Genomic DNA, 17760 nt, shown 5'->3' on the forward strand with positions numbered 1-17760 from the left:
TTCTGAGAACACCACGCCCCCACCGTGCCTGAAAAAGGAGTTCTCTACTAGAATTTGCAATGGGATGTCCCATCAGGGTGGGTGAGTTACTTTTCACCCCCAAGTAAGGGGGAACTACTCAGTCTCACTGGCATCCTGTTGTCCTGCTTCAAGTTGCACCAGTTGAAATGCACTCTACCTGGAATGTAACATGCACCGTTGAGAGGGGAGAAGGTAGTGGTTCTTGTCTGGCATAGTTCACCCTTAATCCATCTCTCACACTTAATGGTGCTGTCCCCCTCCTCCGCCCCCCACTCCCCCCGGGCAACATGTACAGCATGAACAAGGAGGTCAAGTTCCTAACGCTACCAATTCTCCCCAAGGCCAGGTGGGCATGTTCTGTTTTCTGGCACAAGTATCTTTGTCCCTCTGTGTTGGCCTGGAGAAAAACGTAGCGCCCATAGAAGCCTTTGCTCTATTTACCCAACAAGCCTTAAGTGATAGCTGGCGAAGCTTGTATTTACTGAATACTGAAATGTCTCTGGAGAGAAAAGCCGTCCCCCCAACTAGGATGGCCTTGGACATCATTACTGGCTTGCAAGGGAGCACCTGTGCCATCATCCAAAGACGATGTTTTGTGCTCTTACCTGATGAATCTGCTACTGTATCATCTGTATTAAATCACGTGAGAATACAAGTGAACACCCTGGACGATTTAACCCCCAGCCTAGGGGATTAATAAATCACGGGCTTTTGGTAGAAGAAAGACATTGTTACTCATTTTGGGAATTATTATCTTAATCTGTGTTTTTTTCTTGCCGGTGCCTGTATTGCTGCTACGGTGTCTGCCTCCAATGCAGCCAGATAGCCACCAAATGAGCCATCCGTATGCTAATGAAAGCCTTGGCCGACTGCTCCGGGCACACTTCACTAGAGGGAGGCTTGTAAGATTATAAGAGACTGTCCCAGAAGGGGTGGAGTGTTGCAGGAAATCGTGCAGGAGGATGTGATCTCTGGTTGACCTGTGACCCGGCCCTGGGCAATTGGAGGCTCCTGATCCCCACCCACGTCCTTGGAATGTATGTTCTGTTTACTGTTCCCACAGTGGGAGCCATTTGCAGGGACAGAGCCTTAAGGGAACGAAGTTTTATTGAGACCATCTGGAGGTATACGTGACTGAACCCACTTAAGGGCTCTATAGAAACTTTTAAGACTCTGACAGGCAGTTTCAGAGATCTGTTCATCTTGTGGGTGCCCGAAGCAAGGCTCATAAATAAGTTCCCTTGCTTATTAAGTCTGACACCTAGTAATCTGGAGTGGTGGACCTCTTTCTTCCGTCTTTCATTGCCCTCAATGTGTGAGTGGGGGCCAATTTCAGATTTCACTGGGCAAATTCATGAGATCACAACCAACAGGGTGGAAGGCAAGGGAGATTTTGCTTTTTTTTTTTTGTCCCCATGACCTTCAAGTATTTCTTTAGAAGGCCCTAATTCATACCTGGAATATATTTGGAGCTCTCATTTAGTGTGGCTAAATTATAATGACTTCTTCAATAGAGTGCACGGCAGGGTGCAAGGTACTTTCGTGAACAGTATCCCATTTGATTTTTGCAATCAACTTTATTTTTAATTTTTTTAACTTTTTTTATTTATTTTAAGAGAAAGAGAGCGGGAGAGAATTCCAGGCAGGCTCCGCACTGTCAGGGAGAAGCCCAGTGCGGGGCTCAATCTCACAAACCTCAAGATCATGAATGATCTGAGCTCAATTCAAGAGTCTGAGGCTTAACCGACTGAGCTACCCAGGCGCCCCGCACTCAACTTTAACCTAGGATGTGGTAACCATTGCTTTCAGGATCAGAGAGACTTGAACATGTTCTTAGCCTGAGAGGAAAGAATGAGTGTTTTGACTGGTGCAATCTGAGTTGAAGGGGGTGAGTTAATAAAAGGAGGGAAGATCAGATTAAAAAACAACAACAACAACAACGGATAGAGCCATCATATATTTATAACCTTCATCTAGCTTTTTCTTTTATGCTGAGTAAAAGAAGCCAGACACGAAGAGTCACACATTTATGTAAAATGTCCAGAATCGGTAAATCCAAGCAGACAGAAAGACTGGGTTGCAGGGGCTAGGATGGGAGAATGTTGCCTGATGGGAACCTGGTATCATTTAGGGGTAGTGGAAATATTCCGGAACTAAGTAGAGGTGAACTATTCACTTTTATTTTCATTCATTCATTCATTCATTCATTTAATCATTCATTTTTATCTTAGAGAGAGATTGAGAGTCCCAAGCAGGCTCCACGTTCAACGTGGAGCCTGTTGAGGGGCTCAATCCTGTGACCCCGGGATCATGATCTGAGGTGAAATCAAGAGTGAGACGCTCAACCGACTGAGACACCCAGGCGCCAAACTTTTATTTATGCTTAAAATTTTACTTATTTATTTATTCTTAATTTTTTAAAATGTTTATTTCCGAAAGAGACAGAGACAGAGAGCGAGTAGGGGAGGGGCAGAGAGACAGAGACAGAATCTGAAACAGGCTCCAGGCTCTGAGCTGTCAGCACAGAGCCCGATGCGGGTCTCAAGAACTCACGAACTGCGAAATCATGACCTGGGCTGAAGTCAGACACTCAACCGACTGAGCCACCCAGGCGCCCCTTTTTAACTTTATTTGTAAGTAATCTCTACACTCAATAAGGGGCTCGATATCAAGAGCCACGTTCTCTACCAACTGAGCTAGCCAGACACCCCTATTTACTTTTAAACGGCTTATTTTAGGTACATCTCACCTCAATAAATTATTTCTATGGGGGGACTAACGAGCAGGCCCCAATTATCTACCCCCAGAAAAGGCCCCAGGGCAGGGAGCAGAAAAGGTTCCTGCTCCCACCCAACCCCTTACACTGAGGGCCTACCTGCAGGGGACCTGTTTGTGTGTTTCCCAGTCTTCAGTCCCTGAGCTAGCCCACTCACTGTCCCCTCCCCACCCCACTGCCACCCCACCACCTTCTTTGTGCTGAGCACACCTCCCACACCCTGTGCTTCTGTCTCTCTCTCTGTCTGTGTCTCTCTCTCTCTCTCTCTCTCACACACACACACACACACACACTTACCTGCCTAAGTCTGAGGCCAGCCTGGGTTGGCAACCCAGGGCAGGCCTGGACCAGGTCGGAGGGTGCAGACAGCTGCCAAGCAGAGCCCTTAGGCAGAGTTCCTTAGCACGGAAGGGTAGGCAGCAGGCCCAGGCCCCGTCCCTGGGTAGAAGACAGGCCAGGGAACGGAAGGAGCGCTCAGCCCTCTTAAAGGAGCCAGAGGCAGGGGAAGGGCTGGGAGGGGTGTTATATTCAGCGGACAGGTGAAGCTAGGCTTCTGAGGGCATCGCTAGCCCAGGGTCCCAGCACTGACCGCAAAGCGGGAGGCGTGGCAGCACAGCCTCAGGCACAATGGGCAAAGAGGACAAGGACAGGGCAGACACCCTGGCCTGGGACATGGGAGCGTGGCTCCGCGATGACAGTTTTCCTAGCCTGGGAGGAGTTCTCACTCAGGCACTCAGGATTCCGGGGTCCAGCCAACAGCAACTCTGGCGCCACGAGATCAGGGCCTGGGGAGGTCAGGGTGGGGGGGCAGGACGAGGGGCGGGGCTGTAGCCCACCCTGCAAGAGGGGTGGGGGCCAGGGCATAGCCCTCCCCAGCTTGAAGGGGAGCACCCAGAGCCACCGCTGAACGGCAGGGCCCATGGCCTTCGGTGTCTCTGTGGAAATAAAGAGGTTGCTGATCAAGGCCGCAGTAGTAGAAACGGAAGCTGTTTTCTGAGCACTGTTCCCAGTTAGGGCCGGTGCCCAGAGCGGGGCTCCTGGGATGATCTCCATCTAGTAGACATAACCTTGGTACAGCTTTTAACATAAACTACTAAGCTACTATTCTGAGTTATAATATGTTCAAAAGAAACCCTGACCTCACCTATAACTCTATCACACCCCTGAGCCATCAATGGTGATAACCAAAAAGTCATGTTTTGTCTTACTCTAATGGGAAAAAAATCTTTTTTAATTTATTTTTGGGGGGGGTGGGAGGGAGGGGAGGGTGGGTGATGGATATCGAGGAGGGCACCTTTTGGGATGAGCACTGGGTGTTGTATGGAAACCAATTTGACAACAAACTTCATATATTGAAAAAAAATTATTTTTTTAAATTTACATCTAAGTTAGTTAGCATATAGTGCAACCATGATTTCAGGAGTAGATTCCTTAGTGCCCCTTACCCATTGAGCCCATCCCCCCCTCCCACAACCCCTCCAGTAACCCTCAGTTTGTTCTCCACATTTATGGGTCTCTTCTGTTTTGTCCCCCTCCCTGTTTTTATATTATTTTTGTTTCCCTTCCCTTATGTTCATCTGTTTTGTCTCTTCAAGTCCTCCTATGAGTGAACTCATAGGATTTTTGTCTGACTAATTTCACTTAGCATAATACCCTCCAGTTCCATCCACGTAGTTGCAAATGGCAAGATTTCATTCTTTCTGATTGTCGAGTAATACTCCATTATACATATATATATCACATCTTCTTTATCCATTCATCCATCGATGGCCATTTGTGCTCTTTCCATACTTTGGCTATTGTTGATAGTGCTGCTGTAAACATGGGGGTGCATGTGTCCCTTCTAAACGGCACACCTGTATCCCTTGGATAAATGCCTAGTAACGCAATTGCTGGGTCATAGGGCAGTTCTATTTTTAGTTTTTTGAGGAACCTCCATACTGTTTCCCAGAGGGGCTGCACCAGTTTTCATTCCCATCTTCTGTGAATTTTTTAAAACTAATTTCTGCCAGCTGTATTCAACCACCCCAGTACGAGGCATTTTGAGACTCGTTTTGAGATTTTTTTTTCTTTAAAGTTTATTTATTTTGAGAGAGAGAGAAAAAAGAGCACGAATGGGGGAAGGGCAGAGAGAGGGAGAGAGAGAATCCCTAGCAGGGATCCCATGTCCCACTGTCAGCGCAGAGTCCAATGTGGAGTGCGAACTCACAAACCACGAGATCGTGACCTGAGCTGAAATTGGATACTTAACCGACTGAGCCACCCAGGCGCCCCTCGTTTTGAGATTTTGCCAAGCACGGGGAAGGACAACAGGGCAAGACAACCGAGGTAAGATGGCGACCCAGGTAATTAACCATATAATCCAGACTTGAAAGAACTGAGACCAGCCAAGTGCTACTAAAGCAGAAAATTGAGGCATCAAATCACAAGTTCCCTGTGAGGTCGCCTGGAAGCTGTGGCAGGGCACTACGAAACGGCTGGAGGAACAACAACAAAAGGCTAGAGAAAGGGGTTTGCAGTTTGAGTTTTCCGGTGTGAAATACATCTAACAAGGTCAGATCTTGGCCATAAGTGGGTGAAGGTCAGTGAGTTTCAGAAAGTTCAAAAACTATGGGGCACTTGGGTGGCTCAGTTAAACGTTTGACTCTTGGCTTTGGCTCAGGTCATCATCTCGCAGTTCACGAGTTCGAGCCCCGCATCTGGCCTCTGCACAGAGAGTGGGGAACCTGCTTGGGGTTTTCTCTCTCTCTTCCTCTCTCTCTGCCCCTCCCCTGTTCTCTCTCTTTCTCTCTCTTAAAATAAATAAACGTAAAAAAAAAAAAAAAAGGAAAGAAATTCAAAAACTCTAAGACTTGGGTGTTATGAACTGTGAAAATCACACCAATGTCAAAATCTTTGGTGAGATCTGGGGAGAGACCAGAGCAATGGTAATAAAGATCTACAGTTTCTTTATTGATCATTTTCCACACCACCACTCAACCTTCAGCTTACTGTCTCTTGTCCACCGGTGTGATCTTCTAGCCTTCACATCCTTCCTTATCGATGGCTCATGTGTCTGTTTTCTCTGGCAAAAAAACCTAAATAACCTTACTCTTCTCATTCAGTCATGCGTACCAGACAAAGATCGCCCTTCCAGGAGGATGATCCGGTTTGTAGAGAAAGCCAACAGGGGCTGGCTAGAGATATACTGACAGACTGCAGGTTACACCAAACCCATTAGATTCTACAGTGGGTTTTCCTTTTCTTCACTGAACATTTCCACAGAGGTTAGTAATTTCTTCATTGTGTTTTGTTAAATAAAATCTATGAACGTATATTATATGTAAAAACTTGAAATCCATAGTAGGGTAAAAATAGAATATTTAGAAACTCCTATAGACTCCCCTCATCAGTTCTACTCTGCCGAATTAACAATTGTTCACATTTTCTTACCTATCCTTCCAGACTCCATTTATACGTGAGAATGGTGTCATACAAAATGTTCTATAAGATAGTCCATGTATTTAACGTGTATCAAAATATGACAATTTTGGAAAACAATTTCCACTGAAGAACAAAGGTATCTTGCGAAATACATTTTTTTTAGTTTATTTATTTATTTTGAGAGAGAAAGACAGAGGGAGAGAGAGAATTCCAAGTAGGCTTTGAGCTGTCAGTGCAGAGCCTGACGGAGGTCTCGAAATCATGACCTTGGAGATCATGACCCAGGCCCAAACCAAGAACTGGATGCTTTTAACCAACTGACATACCAAGGCATCCCCCCTTAAGACACATTTAAAAATTTCAAAGAGGTGGGGGCACCTGGCTGAGTCCGTCAGTGGAGCATGTGACTCTTGATCTTAGGGTTGTAGGTCCGAGTCCCACGGTGGATGTAGACATTACTTAAAAATAAAAATCAAATCCTTAAAGGGTCGCCTAGGTGGCTCAGTTGGTTAAGCGTTCAACTTCGGCTCAGGTTATGATCTCACGGGTTTGTGAGTTCAAGCCCCGCATCAGGCTCTGTGCTGACAGCTCAGAGCCTGGAGCCTCCTTCGGATTCTGTGTCTCTCTCTGTGCCAACCCTGCTCGCACCCTCTCTCTCAAAAATAAATAAACATAAAAAAAAGTAATAAAACTCTTTAAAAATTGTTTTTCAAAGAAGTAAACAGGTAAAGTTATGGAGGTGGAGAAGAAGGTATAAGAAATTCGAAATACTCTCACATTGGTATTTCAATAGAGAGCATTAGGAGTATATAAACACCACATATAAAACACAAGTTGATACAGCCTCGAATATTTCCCAGGTTATAACCAAAAATGCAGCATGTGTAGCTGAGAGAGGCAGGCACAAATTGAGGGTTAGATGTTTAGGGACTGGTACTTTTTTCTTTAAAAAAATGTGTTTTTTTTAAGTTTATTTATTTTGAGAGGGAGAGAGAGAGAGAGTGTGGGGGAAGGGCAGAGAGAGAGGGAGAGAGAATCCCAGGCAGGCTCTACACTGTCAAGCACAGAGCCCGATGCAGGGCTTGAACTCATGAACCTGTGAGATCAGGACCTGAGCCAAAATCAAGAGTCCGACACTTAACTGACTGAGCCACCCAGGCCCCCCCCTCTTTTTTTTTCTTATGGGAAGTAGGATTTATTGATGGGCATGAATAAGGAGGGGGTAATGCTGTTGGGGTTCTCACGAGTGCCGAGCTCACCATTTGTTCAGGGAGCCACGATTAGGGATGCGTGTGACCCCGCAGCCATCTGGGATGAGCCACTTTTCAGACCCCATGTCTTCAAATTCATCCACATTAAACTTAGGAAAGCCCCACTTCTTGGAAATGTGGATCTTCTGGCGGCCTGGAGACTTGAACTTGGCCCTTCCTAGGACCTCAATCACATGCTTCTTGTTCTGCAACTTGGTACAGATGGACACGATGACTTGGCCAGTGTGGACCCTGGCCACTGTGCCCTGGGGCTGCCCAAAAGCACCCAACATACCCATCTGGAGTTTGTCAGCCGCAACGCAGGAAACATCGTGTTGACGGGGATGATGGAGAAGAGTGGAGCCAAACGTGGATGTGTTGGCTTTTCACCATGTACCTGTTGGCACAAATAAGGGCAGCCTCCAGGGCTGCAGAGGAGAGCTTCTCGTATTCATCTGACCCCATGCGGCCTTACAGTGGGAACTCATCCACTTTTGTCTTCTTCCACTTCCGGTCAAAGATTTGGATTTTAGCATCGGGTGCCTCTGCAGAAAGGGGACTTTAAACACGACTTGTTCTTTTTTTTTTTTTTTTAGTGTTTATTTATTTTTGAGACAGAGAGAGACAGAGCATGAGCAGGGGAGGGGCAGAGAGAGAGAGGGAGACACAGAATCTGAAACAGTCTCCAGGCTCCGAGCTGTCAGCACAGAGCCGGACGCGGGGCTGGAACTCACGAACTGTGAGATCATGACCTGAGCCGAAGTCAGACGCTTAACCGACTGAGCCACCCAGGTGCCCCTAAACACGACTTGTTCTTACAATATCAGTAACACTGGGCGGAGCAGTGGCCCATAGCAACTTCAGAGGTGGGCTGAAGAAAAAGAGAGAAACTGGTACTTGTTGGTAAAATCACATTAATTTTTTTTTTAATGTTTATTTTTGAGAGAGAGAGAGAGACAGACTGCGAGTGGGGGAGAGGAAGAGAGAGGGAGGCACAGAATCTGAAGCAGGATCCAGGCTCTGAGCTGTCAGCACAGAGCCCGACGCAGGGCTTGAACTCACAAACTGCGACATGATGACCTGAGCCGGAAGTCAGACATTCAACCGACTGAGCCACCCAGGCGCCTCGATAAAATCACATTATTTCCCAGCAATTCAGATTGCTCATTTATGGTGTAGGGTGATGATCAAGTGAGGTAATACATTAAAAATTGTCTACATACATCTACATAAATAATACATAAAAATTCTATATACAATCTAGTCTAATACTTTGAAAAATGTTGATGTTGTTCTTAAGTTTTTCCACTCATGACGTTCTGCCAATAGGTAACACAGAAAAGACAAGCGTCCTAAATATTCAGCATCTAAGGAACAAAAAAAGACAAAATTATTAATTCTATAGTGCGATCAATAAACGTTTAATGGCCATAGTTGTATATTTGATAACATGACTCCATTGCAAATGCAGCGTATGCATATGCATTTTTGTGTGTTGAGCAGAATAACAAATAGGACAAGGACAATCAACGATTCTCTGTGTCACTGGCTGGAACGTGAAAAGTTTTTTGTTTTTTTTTTTAAGTTTATTTATGTTGAGAGAGAGAACTAGAGAGCAAGAGCAGGGGAGGGGCAGAGATGGGGGGAGGAGGGAAGAGGAGGGGAGAGAAATCCCAAGCAGGCTCCGTGTTGTTAGCATGGAGCCCAACTCAGGGCAGGATCTCAGGAAACCTGAGATCATGACCTGAGCTGAAACCAAGAATTAGATGCTTAACCAACTAAGCCACCCAGGCACTCTCCCCTCCTCCGCCTTTTTCTTTTTTTTTTACATGTATTCTTACTTTATTAAATCTTATTAGTATTCTTTAATGGAAAACACACAAATGAGTAGGCTACATTGAAGAAATCTTATTTTTATAACAAGGATAAGAAGCCTTTAAGATGCTTCCAGGTATTATCTTCAGTAATGCTTCTTATCTTTATTCTGGAACTCCAGGTCATATTCAGCCCCTACAGCTACCACAAATGCAGCAAATCCCTATTTGAATCCTCGTAATAATGCGCCAGCAAAGGAAACATTGTTTGCAAAGCCACCCATGTATCTCCAAGTTTCATTGAGGCCCAATGGATCCCTTAGCCCTTGTTCTGGACCGTTTCTAATGGTGTCCCTTTTATCTTCCATTATTTATAATCTGGAAGTTCCAGTTTACTATGATCATGTCCTTGGGCCATATCTGACGGCAATCTGACCTCTCACGACATTCAATGATTGATTCAACCCTGTAGTCGGAACCAAGTGGAAACGGTGGAACATGAAAAGTTTATGGGAAATCCAGTAACTATGGAAACACAATCTGTCTCTAAAAGTCAATAAATTCCTTTTTTTACTTCCTTACAACCAAGTAGTCTACATATAACACATTCTTACCTCTTAGGTCTCTTCTTATGTTTCCTCTTGTACATCACTTTATTGTATTTCTTCCTCCTTTTATGAAACCACTGCTTTATCTGCAAAAAAATAAGGTGGGGAGGTGATGAATCAAGGAATAAGGTATTGGCCTGTCTGGGTAAAAATACTCCACAGGTGACTCTGTCAACGAAGAAATATGTTGTCATACCTGTTTTACTGTCATATTAAATTCAAATGCAAGTGATCGGCTATCTCCCATTGTGGGGCATTTGTTTAACTTAAATGTTGCCCAGAGAGTATCCATGAGGGGCTTACTGACTAATCTTTCCTGGGGATGTTGTTCTTCATTTTCTTCTTCCATTTCTTGTTCTTCTTCCAGTTTCTCTTCTAGTTCCTCCTTTTTTTCTTCCCCTTCTCTTTCTTTCCATTTTTTCTTTCCCTTTCGTTCATCATCACTATGTTTCCTATTTGATTGTTCCGGGTTTTGATCACAAAGCACATCTGGTTCTTTCTGTATAGCAAAATCTGTGAAATAAAATCAAACTGCAGCTAAATTTGACTTTTAGATCATAGTCAACATTCTTCAGTGTGAGACTATATATTTGATTTTCATAAAATATGAGTGTTGTACATTGTTGGAAAAAAGAGAGAAAAGCAAAAGTCAAGTTATGAAAATCAGTGAAGATTTTCATAAAAATATCATTTTAAAAATGATTTACTTTCGGCGGTGCCTGGGTGGCTCAGTTGGTTAAGTGTCCGACTTTGGCTCATATCATGATCTCAGGGTCCATGAGTTTGAGCCCTGTATCGGGCTCTGTGCTGGCAGCTCAGAGCCTGGAGCCTGCTTCAGATTCTGTGTGTGTCTCTCTCTCTGTCCCTCCCCCACTCATGCTCTCTCTTTCAAAAATGAATAAACATTGGGGGCGCCTGGGTGGCTTGGTCGGTTGAGCGTCCGACTTCGGCTCAGGTCACGATCTCACGGTCCGTGAGTTCGAGCCCCGCATCGGGCTCTGTGCTGACAGCTTGGAGCCTAGAGCCTGTTTCAGATTCTGTGTCTCCCTCTCTCTCTGCTCCTCCCCTGTTCATGCTCTGTCTCTCTCTGTCTCAAAAATAAATAACGTCAAACAAAAAATGAATAAACATTAAAAATTTTTTTAATAATTTCCTTTTGGATTTAAATATAGACTGAGTACGGAAAGCGGCTATGTATTGAAATTAACCATCCCTTTGTTATGTTAAAAATAAGTTATCTTGATATAAATAAGTTATGAATGACCTTATTTAAAGGACTATTCAGGTTTTTTATTTCCTCTTATGAGAGTTTTGGTAAAATATACAGTCTTTAGAAATTTGTTCATTATGTTTTGGTTTTCCTAAGATTGTTATAATTATTTAAAAAAAATGTTAATGTTTATTTATTCTTGACAGAGAGAGTGAGACAGAGCACAAGCAGGGGAGGGGCAGAGAGAGGGGGAGGAGACACAGAATTTGAAGCAGGCTCCAGGCTCTGAGCTGTCAGCAGAGAGCCAGGTGCGGGGCTCAAACTCACGAACCATGAGGTCATGACCTGAGCTGAAGCTGGACGCTTAACCGACTGAGCCACGCAGGTGCCCCCCTAAGATTGTTATTATTGATAATGATAATGATTATGATTATTTTAAGTAAGCTCTACACTCAATGTGGGGCTTGAACTCCCAACCCTGTGATCAAGAATTGCATTTTCTGGGGGTGCCTGGGTGGCATAGTAGGTTAAGTGTTCGACTATTGATTTTGACTCAGGTCATGATCTCATGGTTCGTGAGTTCGAGCCCTGGATTGGGCTCTGCACTGGTAGGATGGAGCTTGCTTGGGGTTCTCTCTCTCTACTCTCTCTCTGCCCCTCCCTCCCTTACGCATTCTCTTTCTCACTCTCTCTCTCAGATAAATAGGTAAACTTAAAAAAAATAACAAAGACACATAAGAAAAAGAACATAATTAGAAACATAATAGAAAGCAATAGTAATTAAGACAGTAAAGTATTATTGTACAGATGGACCAATTAACTCCTGGAACTGAAAGGGAGTCTAGAAACAGACCCATGGATATAATCAAAAGTTGATATACGATAGAGGAGAACTATAGGTCAGTAATAAGCTATTTAATAAATACTGCTAGAAAAGATTGATAAAATTTATATTAAAAATTGTAACTGCTGGGGCACCTGGGTGGCTCAGTCAGTTCAGCATCCAACTTCGGCTCAGGTCATGATCTCGCGGTTCGTGAGTTCGAGCCCCATATGGGGCTCTGTGCTGACGGCTCAGAGCCTCCAGCTTTCTTCGGATTCTGTATCGCCCTCTCTCTGCCCCTCCCCTGCTCGCCCTCTATCTTTCCCTCCCTCAAAATAAATAAACATTAGAAAAAATTTATAAGAAACTGCTATTCACCAAAGATCTCAGAAATAACATGAAAAGCCATAAATCTAGGGAAATTTTTTGTAACAGATAACTGACAAATTATTGGTATCTACAATATACTAAGAATTCCCATTAATTAATAAGTAAAAGAAAAGCAATCCAACAGAAAAAAAAAAAAGAGTGGGGGCAAGAGTCAGAATAGCCAGAATAGCTCTAAATGGCCACTATTTTAGAAAGAATTTTAACCTCAATAATAATCAGGATGAAGATAAGAATGAAATGTCATTTTGTACCCACATGGGAGGCAGAAATGAAGAAATCTAATAACACCAAGTGTTAGTGGTGGATTGACAAAACTTAAAAAAAAATTTTTTAATGTTTATTCATTTTTGAGAGAGAGAGAAACAGAGCAAGCAGGGGAGGGGCAGAGAGAAAGGGAGACACAGAATCGGAAGCAGGTTCCAGGCTCTGAGCTGTCAGCACGGAGCCCGAGGGAGGGCTTGAACTCACGAACCGCAAGATCATGACCTGAACCAAAGTCGGTGCTTAACCAACTGAGCCACCGGGTGCTCCCGAAAACTTTTTTTTAAAGGAACATTTGTATATTTTGGGTGAAAGTGTATAAATCCGAGTTGCTTAGGAAACAATTTAACACATTTTTAGAAAAGTATACATTCTCAGGGCACCTGAGTGGCTCAGTCAGTTGATTGTCTCACTTCGGTTCAGGTCATGATCTCACAGTTGGGGCGTTCAAGCCCCACATAGGGCTCTGTGCTGACAGCTCAGAGCCTGGAGTCTGCTTCAGATTCTGTGTCTCCCTCTCTCTCTGCCCCTCCCCCACTTGTGCTCTGTCTCTGTCTCTCAAAAATGAATAAATGTAAAAAAAAAAATTAAAAAAAATAATGTAATAGCATTGACTTAAAAAACAGAAGTGGAAATAATCCAGTGTCCATTGTCAGAATGAAGTTAATGAATTAAAGCTACATTCAACCAGTTAATTTTAGAAACATAATTTGAGTAAAACAACAAGTCTCAAAAGTACATAGTAATTAATATTTTTTTAAAGCTCAAAAAACACGTAATATTATTGAAGGGTGCATAAATATGTGATAAAAACTATAAAACTAAGGCAATAATATAATTCAGGAAGATGGTTGGAAAAACAGCATAGGATAGAGGAGACATACATATGAGTAGATGAAATGTAGGGGTAATGCTATACTTATATCGGTAAATGTTATATTACTATATTATTTAATACATAGTATATATTAATATACAGTTTTATAAAATATATTGTTTTTTGTTGGTTGGTCCTTTCGTGTTCATGTCATTAATTTCCTTATAAATTAAGTATATATCAAATATGTTTTTGCATATTTCAAGCATTACATGTTTTTTAATGTTTTATTTATTTTTGAGAGAGAGAGAGAGAAAGAGAGAGCACAAGTAGGGGAGGGACAGGGAAAGAGGGAGACAGAGGATCCAAAGCAGGCTCCCGGCAGTGAGCCTGATGTGGAGCTCGAACTCACAAACCACAAGATCACGACCTAAACCAAAGTTGGACGCTCAACTAACTGAGCCACAGGTGCCCCTAGCCTCCTTTTTTATACGGTAATAGTTAAAAACCTAAATCAATCATTAGTCATAGGCTCATCCCTTTTACTTTGGTTGGATTTAAGTTCTTCCTAAAACTACGTGAGAAAAACATATATTCAAATGACATCTCTTATACCCTGTTGGTGAGAGTCCAAACCAGTAAAAATCTTTTTGAAAGGAATTTGGAAGTACCTGACAAGGCGTAAAATGTACAGACTTTGATCCAGCAAATTCAAGAAATACTTGCTCCTTAGCATAAAATTGTATGTAAAAAAGATGTTTATTGTAACATCCTTATGGTAAAAGGATTGTTTGTTATAGGTAATGTTATTTTTTTTAATGATTTTAAAATTTTTGAGTAATCTTTCCATCCAAAGTAGGGCTCACATTCACAATCCCAAGATCGAGAGTTGCATTCTCCACTGACTGAACCAGCTGGGTGCCCCAGTAATGTAATTTATTTTATTTTATTTTTTTTAATTTTTTCTTTTTTAACATTTATTTATTTTTGAGACAGAGAGAGACAGAGCATGAATGGGGGAGGGGCAGAGAGAGAGAGGGAGACACAGAATCGGAAGCAGGCTCCAGGCTCCGAGCCATCAGCCCAGAGCCCGACGCGGGGCTTGAACTCACGGACCGCGAGATCGTGACCTGAGCCGAAGTCGGACGCTCAACCGACTGAGCCACCCAGGCACCCCATGTAATTTTTTTTAAACTAATGTTCATCAGTGGAAGAATGCTGAAGGTTTTTTTGTTTGTTTATTTATTTATTTTGAGAGAAAGAAAGAGAGAGGGAGCACAAACAGAGGAGGGACAGAGAGAGAGGGAGAAAGAGAGAATCCCAAGCAGGCTCCACACTGTCAGTGCACAGCCCGCTACAGGGCTCAAACCCACGAACCGCGAGATCACGACCTGAACTGAAATCAAGAGTCTGATGCTTAACCGACTGAGCCATCCTGGCGCCCCAGTAATGACTTTCTATGATTTGCTTATAGGCACAAGAATGATTAAGAATGGAATAAATGATAAGGAATGATTTGCTTATTATTTGATTTCTACTTAATTTGTACTTACTCCAACTTGTCGATTTTGTGAAGTTGTCACCAGCTTCCAGCCCTCGCTGATGTAGGCTCATGATTGTTTTATGTGTCTCCTAGATGCTCTGCTTGATGTTTAGAGATAAAACAATTCTCAGCCCCAGACAATTTTATCTAAGAGAAGTCCTGAAAGAGATAAAAAAGTGTATTGTTGTAGGAACACACTCAAAAGCTCTTATAAATAAATGACTGCATTTGCTATTTTTCAGAATGTTTCTAAAAAAAATTTTTTTTTAACGTTTATTTATTCTTGAGAGAGAGACATAGAGCATGAGGTGGGGAGGGGCAGAGAGGGAGAGAGACACAGAATTGGAAGCAGACTCCAGGCTCTGAGCCATCAGCACCAAGCCCAACGCGGGGCTCCAACTCACGAACGGCAAGATCTTGACCTGAGCCAAAGTTGGATGCTTAGCCAGCTGAGCCACCCAGGTGCCCCCAGCATGTTTTTAATTTGAAAAAAAAAAATCATTAAACTTACGGAGTTCACAACTGGAACCTCATTGCTCTGTTTTTGTTCAAAATACAGAAAATAAAAAAGAATTATTAGAGAATAAAAATATGTCCAAGTAGCATGCTTGCTACGAAAATAAACCAAAAAAAAAAAAAAAAGAAAAGAAAAGAAAAGAAACCAATAAATAAAATACAGGGAATTTTTTTTAATGACTAAAATTTGAGTGACCACTAGTATGGGATTGGTTGCAATGACTCCTAATTTCCATATATCTGAAAGCGTTGTTTTCCCACGTTGTGATCTCTCAAGCAAATGTAAAATGTTATTTTCTGATAATTCACAAGAGACAGTAAATATCTCCTTGAAGACTTTGGGGGCCATTATAATTTGGCAAACTAAACTTTTATTATTTTTCTCCCAGCAGCCTCTGACACCTATTTCAACATTTGCGTTTCCCATTCCTCCAGGCCTCCCAGTTTCCAGACAACCTTGTATCCATCCTGGAGGGCACTGTTCAAACCCAGACCTTATTTTGCTTTAGTTTTTGCAATTAATGATCTTGTGACTGTGGGCAATTTACTATCCCTCTCTGTGTTTAGTCTCCTTGGCTGAAAATCGGCCCCATACGATTGTTGTGAGGTCCAAGAGTGCTAAAAACAGGACCAATGCTCAGAATTCAATAAACTCTTGCTTTTATTGTTGAAAGCGATAGATCTTTACAGGTCTCTGGTGCTTGGGTGATACTGATGCGGTGTGTGTAACTTGGTGGTACCTGCCATTGCCAAGTGCCCTGGATCATTCCTGCTCTCGGCCTCTTCCGTTTCTGGTACCGTAGGCTACGTTTTGCCCTTTTGCTTCCCAAACACCGGCTTTCATATATAGAAACTTAACCACTTTAGTTAGAAAAAGAAATGTGCAGGGGCGCCTGGGTGGCTCAGTCAGTTGACTGTGTGACTCTTGGTTTCGGCTCAGGTCATGATTTCATGGATCGTGGGTTTGAGCCCTGCATTGGGCTCCGTGCTCACAGTGCAGAGCCTGCCTGGGATTCTTTCTGTCTCTCCATCTTTGCCCCTTGGTCTCTCTCTCTCTGTCTCTCAAAATAAGTAAATAAACTTAAAAATAAAAAAATAAAGGGCACTATCTCTAAAAAAAATGTGCAAAGAAAATTTAGGAATAGGGTTATAACGCTAGCAAAATAGAATCATTAATGAGAAAAACTACATCTAGAGAAAAGGTTCAAGTTTAGGGATAAGACGTATGTTACTTACCAAGCTGCAAAAAAATAGATTTTTCTGGGGACGCATTTAATAATTCTCCTTCTTATTAAATTTTACATGTTGAAATTTCTCTTAGGGTGCCTGGTTGGCTCAGCCCAAAGAGCATGTGACTCTTGATCTCTGGGTTGTGAGTTTAAGCCTCACATTGGATATAGAGATTACTAAAAAAAAATAAACTTAAAAAAATTTCTCTTATTGTGAGATTTTTTCATTTATGCAAGTCCTTTTAAAACAATTTTTTTGACGTTTATTTATTTTTGAGAGAGACAGAGCATGAGCCGGGGGGGAGGGCAGAGAGAGAGGGAGACACAGAATCTGAAGCAGGCTCCAGGCTCCGAGCCCTCAGCACAGAGCCCAATGTGGGGCTCAAACTCATAGACTGTGAGATCATGACCAGAGCCACAGTCAGATGCTTAACCGACTGAGCCACCCAGGCGCCCCTCGTTTATGCAATGGTCTTACTGGTCCACATACTTTTTTCAACTGAGTATTTGTAGATAACTCTTACATATAAGGAAGCAATGAATCCAGATTCCCTAGGCTCTACCCCAGATCTACTGGATCATGTGATCTTATAAACTCTTATCTAGATGAACACTCTAGATGAACACTCATTTTTTTTAATGCCCTCTTTTTTTTTGGGGGGGGGGGGGACAGAGAGAGACAGAGCATGAACGGGGGAGGGGCAGAGAGAGAGGGAGACACAGAATCGGAAACAGGCTCCAGGCTCCGAGCCATCAGCCCAGAGCCTGACGCGGGGCTGGAACTCACGGTCCGCGAGATCGTGACCTGGCTGAAGTCGGACGCTTAACCGACTGCGCCACCCAGGCGCCCCTATTTTTTTTAAGTAAACTCTGTCCCCAGAGTGGGGCCCATACTCACGACCCTAAGATCAAGTGTCGTATGCTATACTGACTCAGCCAGCCAGATACCCTGTGAAGTCCGTTTTAAACAAAATTTTGATTGTATGGCCACCATTTAAAAAAATCAAGAGATTTGGAGTGCCCGGCTGGCTCAGTGGGTAGAGTATGTGACTCTTGATCTTGAGGTTGTGAGATTGAGC

At 43.1% G+C, this 17760-nt stretch overlaps 1 protein-coding gene and 1 pseudogene across 1 annotated transcript; both read right to left on the reverse strand.

Moving 5' to 3' along the window:
• Window positions 1-7475: 7475 nt before the first annotated feature.
• LOC106965430 (60S ribosomal protein L10-like) lies at window positions 7476-9702 on the reverse strand (annotated as a pseudogene).
• A 192-nt stretch (window positions 9703-9894) lies between these two features.
• Window positions 9895-15007, reverse strand: NANOGNB (NANOG neighbor homeobox). Its single transcript, XM_015061506.1, has 3 exons — window positions 14947-15007; window positions 10089-10405; window positions 9895-9978 (listed from the first exon to the last, which is right to left on the reverse strand). The coding sequence occupies exons 1-3, from the start codon at window positions 15005-15007 to the stop codon at window positions 9895-9897; spliced, it is 462 nt and encodes a 153-aa protein (XP_014916992.1).
• Between the last annotated feature and the right edge of the window lie 2753 nt (window positions 15008-17760).

The sequence above is a fragment of the Acinonyx jubatus genome, chromosome B4, assembly GCF_027475565.1.
Source record: "Acinonyx jubatus isolate Ajub_Pintada_27869175 chromosome B4, VMU_Ajub_asm_v1.0, whole genome shotgun sequence".
In the NCBI taxonomy this organism is placed as follows: Eukaryota; Metazoa; Chordata; class Mammalia; order Carnivora; family Felidae; genus Acinonyx; species Acinonyx jubatus.

Bases quoted from the DNA above. Each gene is read 5' to 3' on its own strand.
- NANOGNB (XM_015061506.1), bottom strand. From the start codon at position 15,007: ATGAGCCTACATCAGCGAGGGCTGGAAGCTGGTGACAACTTCACAAAA. The intron at 10,406-14,946 runs GTAAGTACAAAT...TTTATTTCACAG, and splicing joins CACAAAATCGACAAGTTGGA to ATTTTGCTATACAGAAAGAA. The intron at 9,979-10,088 runs GTATGACAACAT...ATTTTTTTGCAG, and splicing joins TTAATATGACAGTAAAACAG to ATAAAGCAGTGGTTTCATAA.